This window comes from Drosophila biarmipes, chromosome 3R, assembly GCF_025231255.1.
Source record: "Drosophila biarmipes strain raj3 chromosome 3R, RU_DBia_V1.1, whole genome shotgun sequence".
NCBI lineage: Eukaryota > Metazoa > Arthropoda > Insecta > Diptera > Drosophilidae > Drosophila > Drosophila biarmipes.
In genome coordinates this window covers 19,622,335-19,637,250 of record NC_066616.1, presented here as the reverse complement: position 1 = coordinate 19,637,250, position 14,916 = coordinate 19,622,335, and the positions used below count along the sequence as shown (strand labels likewise).

At 37.5% G+C, this 14,916-nt stretch overlaps 3 protein-coding genes across 3 annotated transcripts; 1 reads left to right on the top strand and 2 right to left on the bottom strand.

Annotated features, from left to right (window-relative positions):
* Nucleotides 1–2,734: 2,734 nt before the first annotated feature.
* Nucleotides 2,735–3,908, top strand: LOC108023797 (zinc finger protein 189). The gene is made up of 3 exons (XM_017093440.2): nucleotides 2,735–2,895; nucleotides 2,949–3,564; nucleotides 3,722–3,908. The coding sequence occupies exons 1-3, from the start codon at nucleotides 2,820–2,822 to the stop codon at nucleotides 3,879–3,881; spliced, it is 852 nt and encodes a 283-aa protein (XP_016948929.1). The 5' UTR covers nucleotides 2,735–2,819; the 3' UTR covers nucleotides 3,882–3,908.
* Nucleotides 3,909–8,216: 4,308 nt separating this feature from the next.
* Nucleotides 8,217–8,856, bottom strand: LOC127010478 (uncharacterized). The gene has a single exon (XM_050888675.1). The coding sequence runs from the start codon at nucleotides 8,854–8,856 to the stop codon at nucleotides 8,677–8,679; it is 180 nt and encodes a 59-aa protein (XP_050744632.1). The 3' UTR covers nucleotides 8,217–8,676.
* Nucleotides 8,857–8,965: 109 nt separating this feature from the next.
* LOC108023807 (hemotin) lies at nucleotides 8,966–9,256 on the bottom strand. Its single transcript, XM_017093452.3, has one exon. It carries the CDS (start codon nucleotides 9,230–9,232, stop codon nucleotides 8,966–8,968), a length of 267 nt encoding a protein of 88 aa, XP_016948941.1. The 5' UTR covers nucleotides 9,233–9,256.
* Nucleotides 9,257–14,916: the final 5,660 nt, after the last annotated feature.

The following is a 14,916-nucleotide window of genomic DNA, read 5'->3' as shown; positions in this document are numbered from 1 at the left end:
TATTTATGACATCTTTTCTCAAGGAAACACTCGATGGCAAATGCGAAATGCAAATAACAACGAAAATCCATATTCTTATCCAGGTGCCAGCAAAAAGGCAAAACAAAAATAATTACATTTTAAATTGAGGAAAATTGTGAAATGTGATTCGTTTGATTTCGTGTCCTTACAGAAAGGAGTGCAAATCCTGCCGTGACTCGTTTTTCGGCTTTTCCGGAATCTCAGGATTGACAGCCAACCATGAGGCTTCATTTATATGTTGATGACAAAATCTGCAATGCAATCTAAGGCGTCGGCCTTCTGGGAGACCACCAATAAAAGTAGCTGGCTAGGCACTTTTACGTGCCTCGGATTAAAGTTAAAGAACCAATTCTAATATTGATGATTTCGACGTGGCTGCGACACTGAAGCCGCAGAAGAGTTGCACAGCCTAAACTAAATTTAAAGAGCTCGTTATTTAATAGAATATTACAAAATAATAGAAAAGGATTACTGAGAGTTTTAAATTTAAACTATTAAAAATCAGTAAAGTATTAACAATTATTTTAACATAAAAGTTTGAGTTATACATATAACTCTGAGGAAATTTAATATATATTTTATTTGGTTATTTATAAATGTATTTAATGTAGAGCTAACGACTTTAATTTCATGGAATGTTCTCACACTTTTAAACTTACATGGAAAAAAATAACAGAATTCTTTTCAGGGGTAAAAACATCTCTAGAATTAGCGCAGTTCCTAAAAACATAATAAGGTTAATGCAACTTCTAATTTGCGCAGCATTGTTGAAAACTCCCTTTGCAACAGAAGCAAATTAAAGATGAGCCACGCGTGGCATAATAAAGCGCAAGTGAAAAAAAGAACCGGAAATCTCATTTGTCGTACGTGCATATTTAATTCGAGAGTCGACCATGGTCTCTAGCACTGGGGTATTACTAGCTTTAGTGGCCGCCCAAGAGTATGCAATAAAATGCCATCCAACTGCCATAAAGAGCTCGGCAGACAAACGCAATTTCGATGCTGTGTACTTGAAATAGATTTTTAATAGTCCGACTGACATACACAAATAAACAGAGAGGAGGGAATGCAACTCCTTTCTGAACGGCATTGGAGTCCTGCTTTATGCCAGTCTTTTGTTTGGCAGTCGAAAGCATTTATGCGATTTTGTCGTTGGAGCAAAACACGAACTCCCCCTTAAACGCACACACATTTGCCACTGCAAATATAAGTTTATGAAAAATGTCATTTGTTTGGTCCACAGATATGAACTATTTATGAGGACAGAGAAATGAACAGCAAATTTGCTGTTGTCGAAACGAATTAATGTTTATGCTGGAAACAATTTTCCTTTGATTGTTGTCTCCCTTATTTTTGTTGATTGATGCAGTGCGTTCCAAAAGCTACTGAAGAGGTGGCGATAAAAATGACAAATTGAGGGATTTATGAGATATTTATATACGATAAAGTCATTAATAAACTGTGCAATTTGAATATTTTAAAAGATTTTTAAAGGCAACAAACAATGTGTTTTCAAAATAAAATGAATTAAAATAGATAGTAGTTAAAGAACTTAAAACTTTCATGAACAGCAATTATTTGATTAAGTCTGCAGCCGTGAAACGCACTGTCGTCGAGATTGAGGCACTTCGAAATGACCCAAGTAAATTGCTGGCCCAATATTTTGTGGTCTTTTTGGCCATTTAACAGCCGAACAACGAGCTGGCGGTAATAAAGTGCCAAATAAATGCAATAAAGCTGTTTGGAACAAGTCGTTGTCGAAATCGCAATCGGAGGTGGGGCTGGGCGATGGGGTGTATGGGGGTGCCATAAATGTTTTCTCTTCCGGCTTTTATTACAAAACACACTCAAAAACGGCAAATAAAAAATGCAAATAAATAAACGCAGCGAACTGTCGAACAATTGAAAAGTTCCCGCACAATGGAGTTGGGACTTAAGTGCTTACTGAAGGAGCTGCAACGGAATAGTCCTTAAAGCGAGTCCAAGGCTGTGGGTGGTTGGGCGCTGCAGTGGGTGGCATTCGGGTGCTTTTGGCACAACAGGATTACAGGCAAATTGCAAAACGTCTTTGCATGTCTTAAGCAAACACACAAACACACATTCGCCAAGGCTCACAGCCAAGCCAACTAATTTTATTGCTCAACACATTCGTGCCTTGTTTATTGCCCAGCTACTAGCCCCCTCTCTTTCACGCCCTCTCTACCCGTCCCTTTCTCTCTCTCCTGCTTTGAAGAGGAGTTCCGGATTCGTGTGCAAAAATTTTAACAAGAAAATTGTTTAAGTGCTCCCCGCCTTGAGTTTTCCGATGAAGGCATTCACTGGTGGCCAGGTCTCTTAAAGCTGCCCTCTTACTTCGTTTTCGGTGGTTAATAGCTCAGGATTAACGTACTGTTTACAGAGACTAACTCTATATACACATCATATAATAATAACATTTGAAATTTGATTACATTTGATTTTGAAACATTTAGTCAATAACAGCAAAAAAAGGAGTCTAAAAATATATACATATGTTTTTATAAAATACTTAATCAATACTTTATTAATATATCAAGGCATTGTTTAAATGTATGAAAAATGTAAAGCATTTTCCCTCCAAAACACCTAACATACAAAACATAGAATAAAATATTCTCAGTGCCCAAGTTAATACCTCCTTGCTTAAAGTGTAATTTCCAATCGAGTAGGCATACCCAAATAAAATCAGAGCAGGTTGGTCTATAGCTGACTGACATTTCAGAGCCTGTAAAATCAAGCAAATTTAAAGGGAGCTCAGTTGTGAGGTGTATTCATCAATCATGCCCAACATTTTTCGCAGCTTTCTATCAGATCGCTATAGTGGCAAGCAAGAACGATTCTACGAACGTTATGATGGTAAGCATTTTAAATAATTCAAAAATTTCTCCGTGATATCTTACCTACCCCAGCCTTTTTTCGAGCTATACCCAACCTGCCACCGATGCCCAGACCAAAACCTAGTAACAACATAAGGTTTACCACAAGGCCCGAACCAAAGACAAACCTCAAGTTTACCTATCTTTATGGTAGTAGGGAACCCAGCAGCGATTGGCGTCAGGGCGATGATATATCCATTGTGGACAGAAGGAAAATGGAGGAGGACCATGGCATCCAGTTGATGAGCATTCAACCGGCTTCCGAAAATTCGTTGGTCAGCCATATTATCTGGGAACTCAAAATGCCGGACCAAAGTCCAGAATTAATACCCAAAACCAAAAAAGGCATTAAAGTAGGCATCATTACGGTGCTGGCTGAAGCCACAAAGACTCGCTCGAGGTTCATAAGAAAAAGTCAACTTTTGGCCAAAGTGCCAGAGCCACAAAGTGTGGTGCAATCACCTCCGCCTCAGCCCAAAAAACTGGCGGAGAAAAGGCGTTTCAAACGGCAGGGCGAGCAATTTGAATGCAGCTATTGTGTAAAAAAATTCGATCACTCCTGGATGCTAATCGCCCACATGAGGACTCACACGGGAGAAAGACCTTTCGTGTGCCCCGAACAAAGTTGCCAGAAGTCCTTCGCCGATCGGTGGGTACCATTTGTAATAGTCATTCTGGAAATAAATTGGAAACTAGGAAAGAAATTAGTTTTTGTACATCAAAACCCTTTTGGCTTTACCTAATTTAGCCTTTATTAATTTATTCTTGCCTTGTAAATGTATTTTTATATTTTTCTTTACTTTCAGTTCTAATCTACGCTCCCATCAGCGCACAATGGGCCACCACGAGTGGCAACATCAGTGTGGTCAGTGTGGCAAGTATTTCAGCCAGATATGTTACCTTAATCGCCATTCGATGGAAGCCTGTCGGAAATATCTGATGAGCATTATGCATAAGAAGTTTTAGCTATAAAACATAAAAAAACAACTATAATTGCCATACTTTTAAGAAAGTAATTTGTAAGCCTACTTTTGTAATACTAACATTGTAGAAGGCCATGCTGGCCTTGAGGTTTTCTTTTCAAGCCATTTAAAGCAGCCTTTTCCGATGGTCTCCCACCTACTTACCATTTCAAAGCAAGGCACCTCAGCTTCAGCCTCGGAGCGGCATTTGGCCCAAACGTATTGGCCAAGTTTCAAGTATCGCAGCCCAGACCAAAGGCACACACTCTGAGAGACACAAACACATACACACAGCCGATGCAATTGCGTTCAATGCAACTAAATTGGCTCATTAGCAAACAAAGTGCGGCAGGATATTTGGGGGAGGGGCAAGGAGGTGGTTCCCAGGACGAGAACCGTTTCTTTGGCCAGCCAAAACATTTTCCCGAGGAGTGTCTCCATCCGCCGCCTCGTCGATTGGGCCAATCCTCAAAAGTTCCAAGTGCCAAAGTGCTGCGTTCGGCGACTAAATCAAACAAGGCTAATAAAAGTGCACTGGGAGAAACAAGTTTTAAAAACTCTCAGAGGAATTTATGATTATAAGATATTCTTCAAATGGACTTACTGTTTCACTAATGGTTAAGTTTTTCAAAGCAATAAAAATATTTGTATTTAATTGATTATTTAAAACTTTTGTAAACTTCTACCTCTATTTGCAAAATAATTGGTTTTACAAATTTGTATTTTTTCTGTATAAACCACTTTTTTATTTGTCCAAAGGTTGGAAAAACTGTAAAGGATATTTAAAATCTTTTTCACTCGGAAAATTTTTTCTTTTTTTCTAGGTTTCCAAAAGGGGTTTTAAAAGTTTAAATTTAATTTTAGATTAAATCCTCTTCTGTTAAATAAATGTTATCTTAGTTTTGAAATTTAAAACATGTCCTTTTAACCTCTTGTCGTTTGTTTAATAATCAAACCGAATTTAAAAGTACATTTTTAGTTGGGGTTGCATTATTGCCGCCTAATATTAGGCTCACGCATACTTCTTCTGGGCAATTATGATCCTGAATGGAGGTGGCTAACTGGGAGGGGCCTCTATCTCTTTAAGGAGACGACTTCGATTGCGGTTAACCCGGCCGCAGTGTAAATCCCACATTTGGCGGCAGCAGCTGCACGGCCAAGTGCCACGGTCGCAATGCAAACAGTTCGATGCAATTCGAAGGAAGGACGACGGCTAATGCCTTTATTTATGGTCGCCAGATAAACAGGAAATGATTTAAGGACCCCCTCCGAATTTCTCAATGTAAAACATGTGTCCACTAAAACGCAATTACTTAAACGAAGGCGAACAATGAAAGAGTAGCGCCAAATGTATCGTTTTATTTAAATATTTGATGAGCTCGCGTCACCTAATAAAATTGTAAAACACGAGCATTTTATTGGGCAACCATCTTCCGAATTTTCTTAGTCCTTGTTTTTTCTGTCGCTTTTCCTCCGGGTAACTTGGCTAAAATAGAAGGGGTGGGTGGGAAGTTGAACTAAGTGAATTTTTACGCCACCATGAACGCAAGTCGCGTGCTGCTGCACAAGAAAAATATAGAAGGGAAAAAGTGTTTGGGAGACAAGTGGAATACCCTTTCTGCACTGTTCAATATAATAATAATTTATATATATAATGGGACATAAATGTTATAACATTTCTCAGTCAAAAAAAAAAATCTATGTATGTATAATGTATTAAATTGAATTACTCAATTCATAAAACATGAACAGAAGGAACATTTTGAGATATCGTTAAATTTAACCCTAATATAAATGTAGTTTTCTGTTATTTTCAAAATATTTTTTTTTTTTACGTGTTTGAAAAGTATATTTTCATTAAATAAAAACGTTATAAAAGAGAAGAACGCAAAATACTGTGATACCTTTAGGTAGTGCATAAAGATGAGCAGCAGCCACAGGATCTAAGGCATCCTTTGCCGAACGAACGTATTTTTAAACTAATTTTCCAACTGGGAGCATTTCGATGGCATTTAACGTGCCAGCCATCAAGGAGATGGCAGGACACTGCTGCAGGATCCGAAGGAGCAGCCGAAGCTGGTCAGTTGAGCCGTAAATTATTTTAGCGTTTCAATTTGGCTAGAAGGGAGACAGCATCAGGAGCAGGAGCAGCCGTCATTGGCTCCCCAATATAAAGAATAGATATGCATTGCCATCTATCCATTGCTTAAAAGTTACCCAAAATGATGAGCGAATAAAGTTGACTAATTCAATTGGATTTGCATTTGCTCCGTCCATTTTGGGGGAATTTGTGCTAAATAAGTTGCTAGAAAATTGTGTTAGTTTAGGCTTAGTCAGCAACATACCAAAAAGAATTTAAATGAAATAATTAAAAAAAAAAGTACCAAATTTATCAATATTTTATAACGTCTCTACAACTATAATAAGGTTTTTGAAAATGGTACATCTTCTTCTAAATTTATGTTTACCGAGAGCAACAAAGTCGCACATTTAATTGCTGAGTAAGCAGTATTCACTCCACATTGACATCTCAATCAAATTCGCAAACTCAACAAAATGTTGATATATATCTATACATGTCTCACACAGTGATGAACAATATTTTTAGTTACGAACTGCATTGAAAAAATTTAGCTGGTAATAAATATTTATTTAACATAAATTTAAAAATTTGTCAACCATATCGCTGTAATTACATTAATCTTCAGATAACTCTGCACTTTTCGCCAACCTAACTCAGTTAATTTAGTTTTCCTTATTACCTGGGACAACTTCGTTGCCGGGATGCGAATGAAAATGTCATTTATTAGCGCATCCCGTCCTGCCACTGAGGGCCATCAAAACCGCCGTGCAGCTCTAAATTTTGCAGGTCGTGAAAGGAAACGTCAGCGAAGATGCATAGCCAAGTTTTTGGCTAAATTTATGGCCCGTCGTAAGCAACCAACAACACCCGGATACTCTTAACCAAACACACACCCACAGACATCACGTTCCCACCTTAAGGCGTACTTAAAGGTACTTCCTACTTGCCATTGAACCCATAAAAGATTTTACTACTGGGCCATGGGATGCATAACAACCAACATTTTATGGAACCGATCCAAAAGGAGACAAATAAAAACACTGCCATCGGGATACGGAATAAATGATTCATAACAGATTTTGTAAACAAGGCGACATTATTGAAAACTTGACATGCAGCTTCGACAACGACAATGTTTAAAATTTGGTTCTTCGCTTTTCCTAAGGCCGTTTACTGCACTTATAGATTACATAATTTACATAAATCCCATGACTTTCAGACCCAAATCTGCAGTTCCAGATTCCATAACTTTTGTTATAGGATTCCGATTGAAATCGTGAGGTGCCTCTACGAGTTCGTGATTGAATTCCCTAACATTCTACATTAAAACTGCTGTTTTTAAAGGTGGTCAAAATTTTGACCCATTTTCATGTTCGATTTTTCCGTAAATCCCATGACATTCAGTATGTCGACCCAAATCTGCTCTTTCAGATTCCATAACTTTACTTATAGGATTCCAATTTAGACGTGGGATACCTCTATGAGTTCGTGATCAAATTCCCATTCCCATTCTACATTAAAATTTCTGTGTTTAAAGGTGGTCCAAATTTTGACCCATTTTCATGTTCGATTTTTCCGTAAATCCCATGATTTTCAGTATGGGGACCCAAATCTCCACTTTCAGATTCCATAACTTTACTTATAGGATTCCAATTTGGACGTGGGATACCTCTATGAGTTCGTGATTGAATTCCCTAACATTCTACATTAAAATTGCTGTATTTAAAGGTAGTCCAAATTTTGACCCATTTTCATGTTCGATTTTTCCGTAAATCCCATGACTTTCAGTATGAGGACCCAAATCTCCACTTTCAGATTCCATAACTTTACTTATAGGATTCCAATTTGGACGTGGGATACCTCTATGAGTTCGTGATTGAATTCCCTAACATTCTACATTAAAATTTCTGTGTTTAAAGGTGGTCCAAATTTTGACCCATTTTCATGTTCGATTTTTCCGTAAATCTCATGATTTTCAGTATGGGGACCCAAATCTCCACTTTCAGATTCCATAACTTATCTTATAGGATTCCAATTTGGACGTGGGATACCTCTATGAGTTCGTGATTGAATTCCCTAACATTCTACATTAAAGTTTCTGTATTTAAAGGTGGTCAAAATTTTGACCCATTTTCATGTTCGATTTTTCCGTTAATCCCATGACTTTCAGAATGGGGACCCAAATCTGAACTTATAGATTCCATAGCTTAAGGTAAATTTTACCGAATTTCCAGTTAAAATAAATAATTAATCGACTTCTGTAATTACAATTTTTATTACACCTATTTACATGTATGTATGTATCAAATATAATGATATTCTAATCAATTTAAATTTATGTTTTTATAAGTATGTCATGCTAAAATAATTTTTTAACCATTTTTACTTTTTATATGTTTTCACAAGCTTTGCCAAGATGCGGAATAACAAAATACAATAAAAACAAATAGCTGTCATTCCCATTATTTTTTAAGGGCTTTTAATGGAAACAAAAGATATGTGTGCTTTAGGTGATAAACTTCAATATCTTATAAAAAAATAATATGACATTTTGTTTATTTTTGTTATAATAATACTATATTATAAACTAAATAATAATTTGTTTAATTTTTTAAGCGTAAGTTAACTTATTTATAAGTGCTAAAAAGTACTTGATAAATTATTTCTTAGTGTGTGCAGTGATTCACATTAAGTAAACGGGAGGCCAGATACTTTGTCAATAGACTTGCACTTGTTCCTGAGAAATATCGTCGAGAACAGAAGGCGGGGGCTCCCGCCCACGGGATCTTCGACATTCGCGGACATTTAAATACCAGTAGTAGAAATACATAAATACCATAAGTATAAAGACTGGTCCGCAGATAAAGTAGGACAAATGAATTTGACCATCAGTCATCGTAACGCACTGCCTAAAAGTAAAATGTATACTTTAATATTTCACTTAATCCTCACAATATTTGTTATTTTATAATTATTTAATTAATTGCTTACAAAAAAATATGTTTTTAATAGTTGTCTGCGCTATTGCGGCTGTGGGTAAACTTGGTGCTGGCGACTATCGAGCATCCGGGCGAGACCGACAGTCGACTCAGGGGCAGATCCAGTAGAACTTTTTGCTCTTCGATCCGAGCTCTTCGACGATCGCGAATACACTGATGACAGTGATAAGAGCAGCACACGAACGCCAGCGAAATCATTACTCCAAAGGGTATCAGCACAAAGAGATTGATTTCTGTCTTCTTCAGAAGCTCGAAAATCGTTGACCAATCCATTTCGCAAAACGACACTCAATGAACGAGAGGAGAATCAAAACTAAATAGCAGCCCAAAATGTAAACTTTTTGCGCTCAAACGTCGAATATTTTAATCTCAATTACACAAAGAAAAAATATGAAAACATTTTGACTTTATAAAATATAACAAAATATTGTGTTCGCTCTTATTAAAAAATTCAAGCATTAAGAAGAAGAAGCATTAAATATTAATTTAAAAAAATAATAAAATTAAACTGACTTAATATTGAAATTGTTATTCATGATTAATGTTGACTTATTTATATGAAAAAGATTTTTTCGGTGCTTATTTGGTTCTTTCAGATAAATTATATATTATTACCCATTGCCACTTGAGTTCTTTATCAGGGGCTTTGTTATATTTTTGCTCGAAATACAAACCGTCTTCTTATTTATCTCTTGTAGAGACTGTAAATATTTATAGCCATATAAGTATGACACTCACACGTTTTTTTCTTATTCCTTATATATTATAATACTCGTTATTATATAATACACCTTGAACCGTTTTCTTCATCAATGTAATACTTTAAAAGTAGCTAATAAATGAAATAAGTAAAGCACTTTAATTTTCTAGTGCATTTGTGTGTACTATATTAATGATCCCCAAGCTCAAGATAAGCACGAGCTTCGGTGAATCATGTAAGGCGCTGAATTCCCATCGCATTATGGCTTTCTTCGTCTCATTCCGCTGATGACGATCCCGAGGGCCGGGTCTCCAGAACCTGGGGACTAGCCCGACTATCGCAAACAAAACCAGCAGACAAACATACATGCGGAACTCCAAGTAGAACGCGGCGTCCAGACGCAACTCAATTCAAACTTTGAAATTGTGCGTTGTTGTTGACTGCTCCTGACATTTGATGCTTTATGATAGAGTAAAAAGCAAAAACAACCAGCACAAAAATAGATATATGCCAAATCACAACCGCACACACTCCTCCAGACTGATGAGCAAAGTTTGCTTTTAATTTAAAATTTCGCCGCAGAAAAGTAGATGCATGTGATTTTTTTGGGGTTTTCACTAAAGAAGCTGAAAAAATATTTTTGCAAGCATTGAAATAAATTTTCACATATGCTGAGATTACATAGTACAATTCATACATCAATTCATGCCTTAAAATTGAAGTTATTTGATTTTTGGTGGCTTCAGATATTTAAGCCGTGAGGCCACATATTTTCTACGAAGCCAACAGAATTGAACATTTTTTGAAAGACAAAAAATAAAGGAAACCAGTTGCAGTTCATGCATTGAAAATCCTTTTGTGTTGCTTAAAATTCTTTCGATGAAATAAAATTGTTTTTCGCCAACTATGTTCGGGGGTTTGAAAATAATCGGTGGAGTTGGGGAGTAAGTTGGAAAGCGTTGCAACAACTCACTGGCAAATACACACACCCAACGCACACAGAATGGATATTTCTCATTCAATTTCGCAGGTGTTTGACTCCATGTCGGAGGTGTTTTTCCCAATCGAAGGAGAGGGAAAGCCTTTGTCGATTTGAGGTGTACGTGGTTTGGTTCGATTCGTTTCGTTTCGGTTGCCATTTAAGCGGATTTTCAAATGCATCCAAAATGTGCAAATGGACCAGATACTTTGTGGACCGAGGCTTATAACCTAGGACATCCGCAAGGATTTCGATAATGATGGTGATTGTAAAGGGAGTGCAATGGCATCGAAGCCATGATTCAAACGCTTGTGATTGAATTGCAGATTGAGTTGCATGAAATGAAGGCTAAGTTACAAGTATTAGGGTTAAAGTAAAAAATCTTAGCCATGTACTTTTACAAGAAATAAGTTATTAAACACCATTTAATTTTAATGACTAACAAACATTGCTAACTCAACAAATCCAATTTTATTGTTTAAAAAATTCTATATATAAATGCTGTAATATTTAATTGGTTTTGCCAAAACCTTGTAATATTGAAGCTGTGTAATTTGAGGCCCGCATTAAATGTTACAACCGATATTTGCTTGCTTTTTGCCAGATACTTCCACCATCACACCCCCAACCAGCCCAATTTTCCACCGCAAACCCACTTTTATCGGATGAGAACGTGTTGCATACTTTGTGGATGCAGCTGCTGTTTGTTTGCCTTTTGCTTTCAGCATTTTATGATGCTCGCGATAATGATGGTTGGCCACAGACACATTATCCCCCACCACATGGCCACCCCAAACACCCCCTATTTACACCTTGCTGTTGTAATTAGATGCGCAAGTTAAGTTCGGGCGTGTGAAATTAATTAAAACTTTCGCTGCTTAAAGTTTCCACCGTCGAAAGAAAGTAACCATAAACTTGAAGCCACACATGGGGCGGAGTTGGGGAATCCCCGACAAATTGCCGCAAGACAATGAGGGGCCACAAAGTCAAGTGCAAGAGTGGCAAGTACATAAGTTGCCAGTTGCCACTTGCCGATTGTAACTTACAGCATAAATCAGAAATAGTTTAGCCCGTCTGCCCCCATTTGTCCATTCGTCTGTCTGCCGATTGTCTATCATCGAAGGCCATCAGCAGACAAGCGTCGAGTTCGGTTTCAACATCCCACTTACCAATATTTTTTCCGGTTGAGTTGTGTCTACACTTTTTGGAGGGTATTGTGATTTTGCATCGAGTCAGAGATATTAATATGATAAAGAATGTGTTTCAATGATTTTGTATAGAAACAGAAATATATGATGACATAAGATATGATATGATCTTCTATACATTAACTTTATTTAACTAGATAGTTATTTTAATTTCCAATATTAAAACACTCATTAAACACTTATTCAAAATGACTTTATTATAAATTAAAAATGTAATAATAATTTTATTCTATCTTTAAAAGAGATAGAACTTTAATTTATCTTAAAAAAGATACATTTTTCAAGATACCTGTAAGTATGTATATTGTTGTTTTTAACTTATGGTATTTGCCTTTAAGACTTTTTAGAGAACACAAATTTCGTATCTTCTAGATAAGAGTATCATCTACTTAGGTGTTTTTTGCCATCTGACCATAGTTGTTTATCCTTTGACCGGGATCCCTTCGGCATTCCCCAGTTTTTGCTCGATGTTGCTGGCGCTGTTTGCTGCTTCCTTCGCTGTGGCCCAACATGCTGCATATTTATGGCATGCCGCAAACGTTTATCTAAACTACATAAAGCAATAAAAGTTAAAAGTCAAATAACTGTAGTACGGTTCCTTGAAGTTAGCCTTGTTGCTCTTTCGGTTTGTTATTGTTTTTGCTATTGTTCCAGGGTGTTGTGGCGGCAACTGCTGAAAACAGATGCCATCGAGTGGGTCTGCAGGAGCTATCCCCACACCGCGGGATAGATATAGTATCCTGGTATCCTTGTGGCTGGATCCGCCCTTTGGGAAGCTGAAAGGGAGCTGCCGACAACCGCCTGTGATGAGAGTCGTTATGGTTTCGGTTTCGTTGGCAGAGCACCTTCAGGAAGTGTGAGATCTAAATTATCTTTGAGGTGAGGAATTGGGAGATTATGAGGAACATATACTCTTCTCAATGAAATGATTAGCAAATTTATACTTCAGAACTCTCAAAGTAATCATGTTTAAGGAAGAAGATAGGAATGAGTTTGTTTATAAACTATATTTACTTATGCTATTCTATGCTCAATCCATCCTTATTTTCCCTAAGTATTTTATTATAAGTAAATAAACCGTTTGGCTCTAAAACTACCCTTTAATATCCTTCAAACGAATTCCACAACAAAAATTCGGTACATTTAGTTTTAATACTTGATTTGAGTTTAGTACCTGCAGAGCATATCGACAGCCGATTTGGCTTTGGCGTTAATAACCCAAGGTTCCATGTATCTGTTTACACTTACAAGCTGTCGGATCGAACTGCACATATCTATGAACTCGCCTGCAGTAGGAAAATGGAAAAGTTGGGGAGGAAAAGTGGGTGCCAGTGCCACACGATGGAGGTCGAACAATCCTCGAACGTCATGCACGTGCAGCGCTCTTGTCCTTTGGTCCTGCTGCCCGCCTGTCCCCACGTCTCTGCTCCTATTCCTGGCGTATCCTTTTAATCCTTTTGCCAATGCATCGCATTGCCTTGCATCGAGTTTGATTTCACACGCGAGCACAAAAACAATAATATTATGCCACAAACACTCGATGCCAACGAACATGGCCCATGTAATCACACTTGAGCTCCTCGCCCAGCCACACCAACACACCCTCGACGGGGAAAACTCAGTGCCACACCACACACGGACGCTGGAAAACTCACTCACACCCACTCGGCTACAGCGAGATTGCGAAACTTCATTATATGCCCGTTGGCAGGCAGGAGCAATTGTTCTTCACTGTTCGAAAATCTAGAAATTGGGGTATTATAAGGTGGTTTTTTTCAAGTTTAGTCAGTTTGGCTGACAAATAAATAAATTTTTAAGGAGTACATGAGTTAAAAAAATACAAAATATATCGGACAAAATGTTTAATTAAATTTAAAAAATAGTATTACAAAAAAAACTTTTAAGTATATATAAATATAAACTTTAGGAGACGTGAAATTGTATTTAAAAGAGGTCTAAAAGTATGCAATGTTCTATTTTTGGCCTCTATACGGAGGTGCTATAATTTCATTGCATACTTTAGTACAGCTTTTGAAAAGTTTTAAGAGTAAACAAATTTCTTTAACCCCTTCAAATAGAAAGAAAATAAAATTCTTATTTTACAATATTTAAGTAAATAGTTGGTAAATCATATTTAATACATTTTTGGGGGTATTAAATGTTATTACAAATATTGGTAACTGATTTCTCACAGTGCCTGACCAGGAGTAGCTGGTGCCCTCCACCTCCGCTCACCTAGAATCGGCCAGTTCTTTTCCATTTCTATTTCTGTGCCGGCTTCTGTTGCTGTTTCTGTTTGGCTTTGTTCTCGACGCTCGGCGTTGTTGCTGCTGCTGCTGCTGCTGCTGCTGCTGCAGTTGCCTTTCGCCTTTGGCCCGAATGGCATTGAGCTTGAAAATGTGTTTATTTGCCGGCACACACATCCGCACACCCGCACATCCGCATATCCGCACATTCAGGCAGCAAGTGCCTGCCATAAAATCGCTGAATCCATCCACGACGACGCAAACAAGCTGCCACACGTCGACTGTGGATGGGGTGCAATCTTACCACCTTATACCTATAGGTGCACTCGAACGCCCACCCATCGACATTCTGAATCGGCATCATCATTCCCGTCTCGGGGCAATTGTTGTGCATGTTTTTGTTATCTGCCGGCTGGTTGGCTGTAAGGAATGCTAATGCCACTACCACTACCAATTTCAATGCCAATGAGACTGCCATAAGTACACCTCAGGTGTTGGCCAACTTTAAGTCCTTTCGCTTCTGGTCTGCTTCACTTACACGCGGAAAAAAGGTTTCTCAATTGTGGGAAAAAGAAAAGGGTGGTGAACCTTCTTAGCTTGCTACTACTAATACTACTACTATTACTACTGCTAATATAAGAAATGTTTACACTTAATTTCATTGAAGTACCTCTCAAAGTTTAAAGCCTCTTAAAAAGGTGTACAAAAGTATGCAATGAATATATAACATGGTTACAACCTGAGTGAAAACAAAACGTAGCATACTTTTATATACCTTTTTAATATTTTTGGAAATTTCGAACATTTTTAATAGGTACATTTAT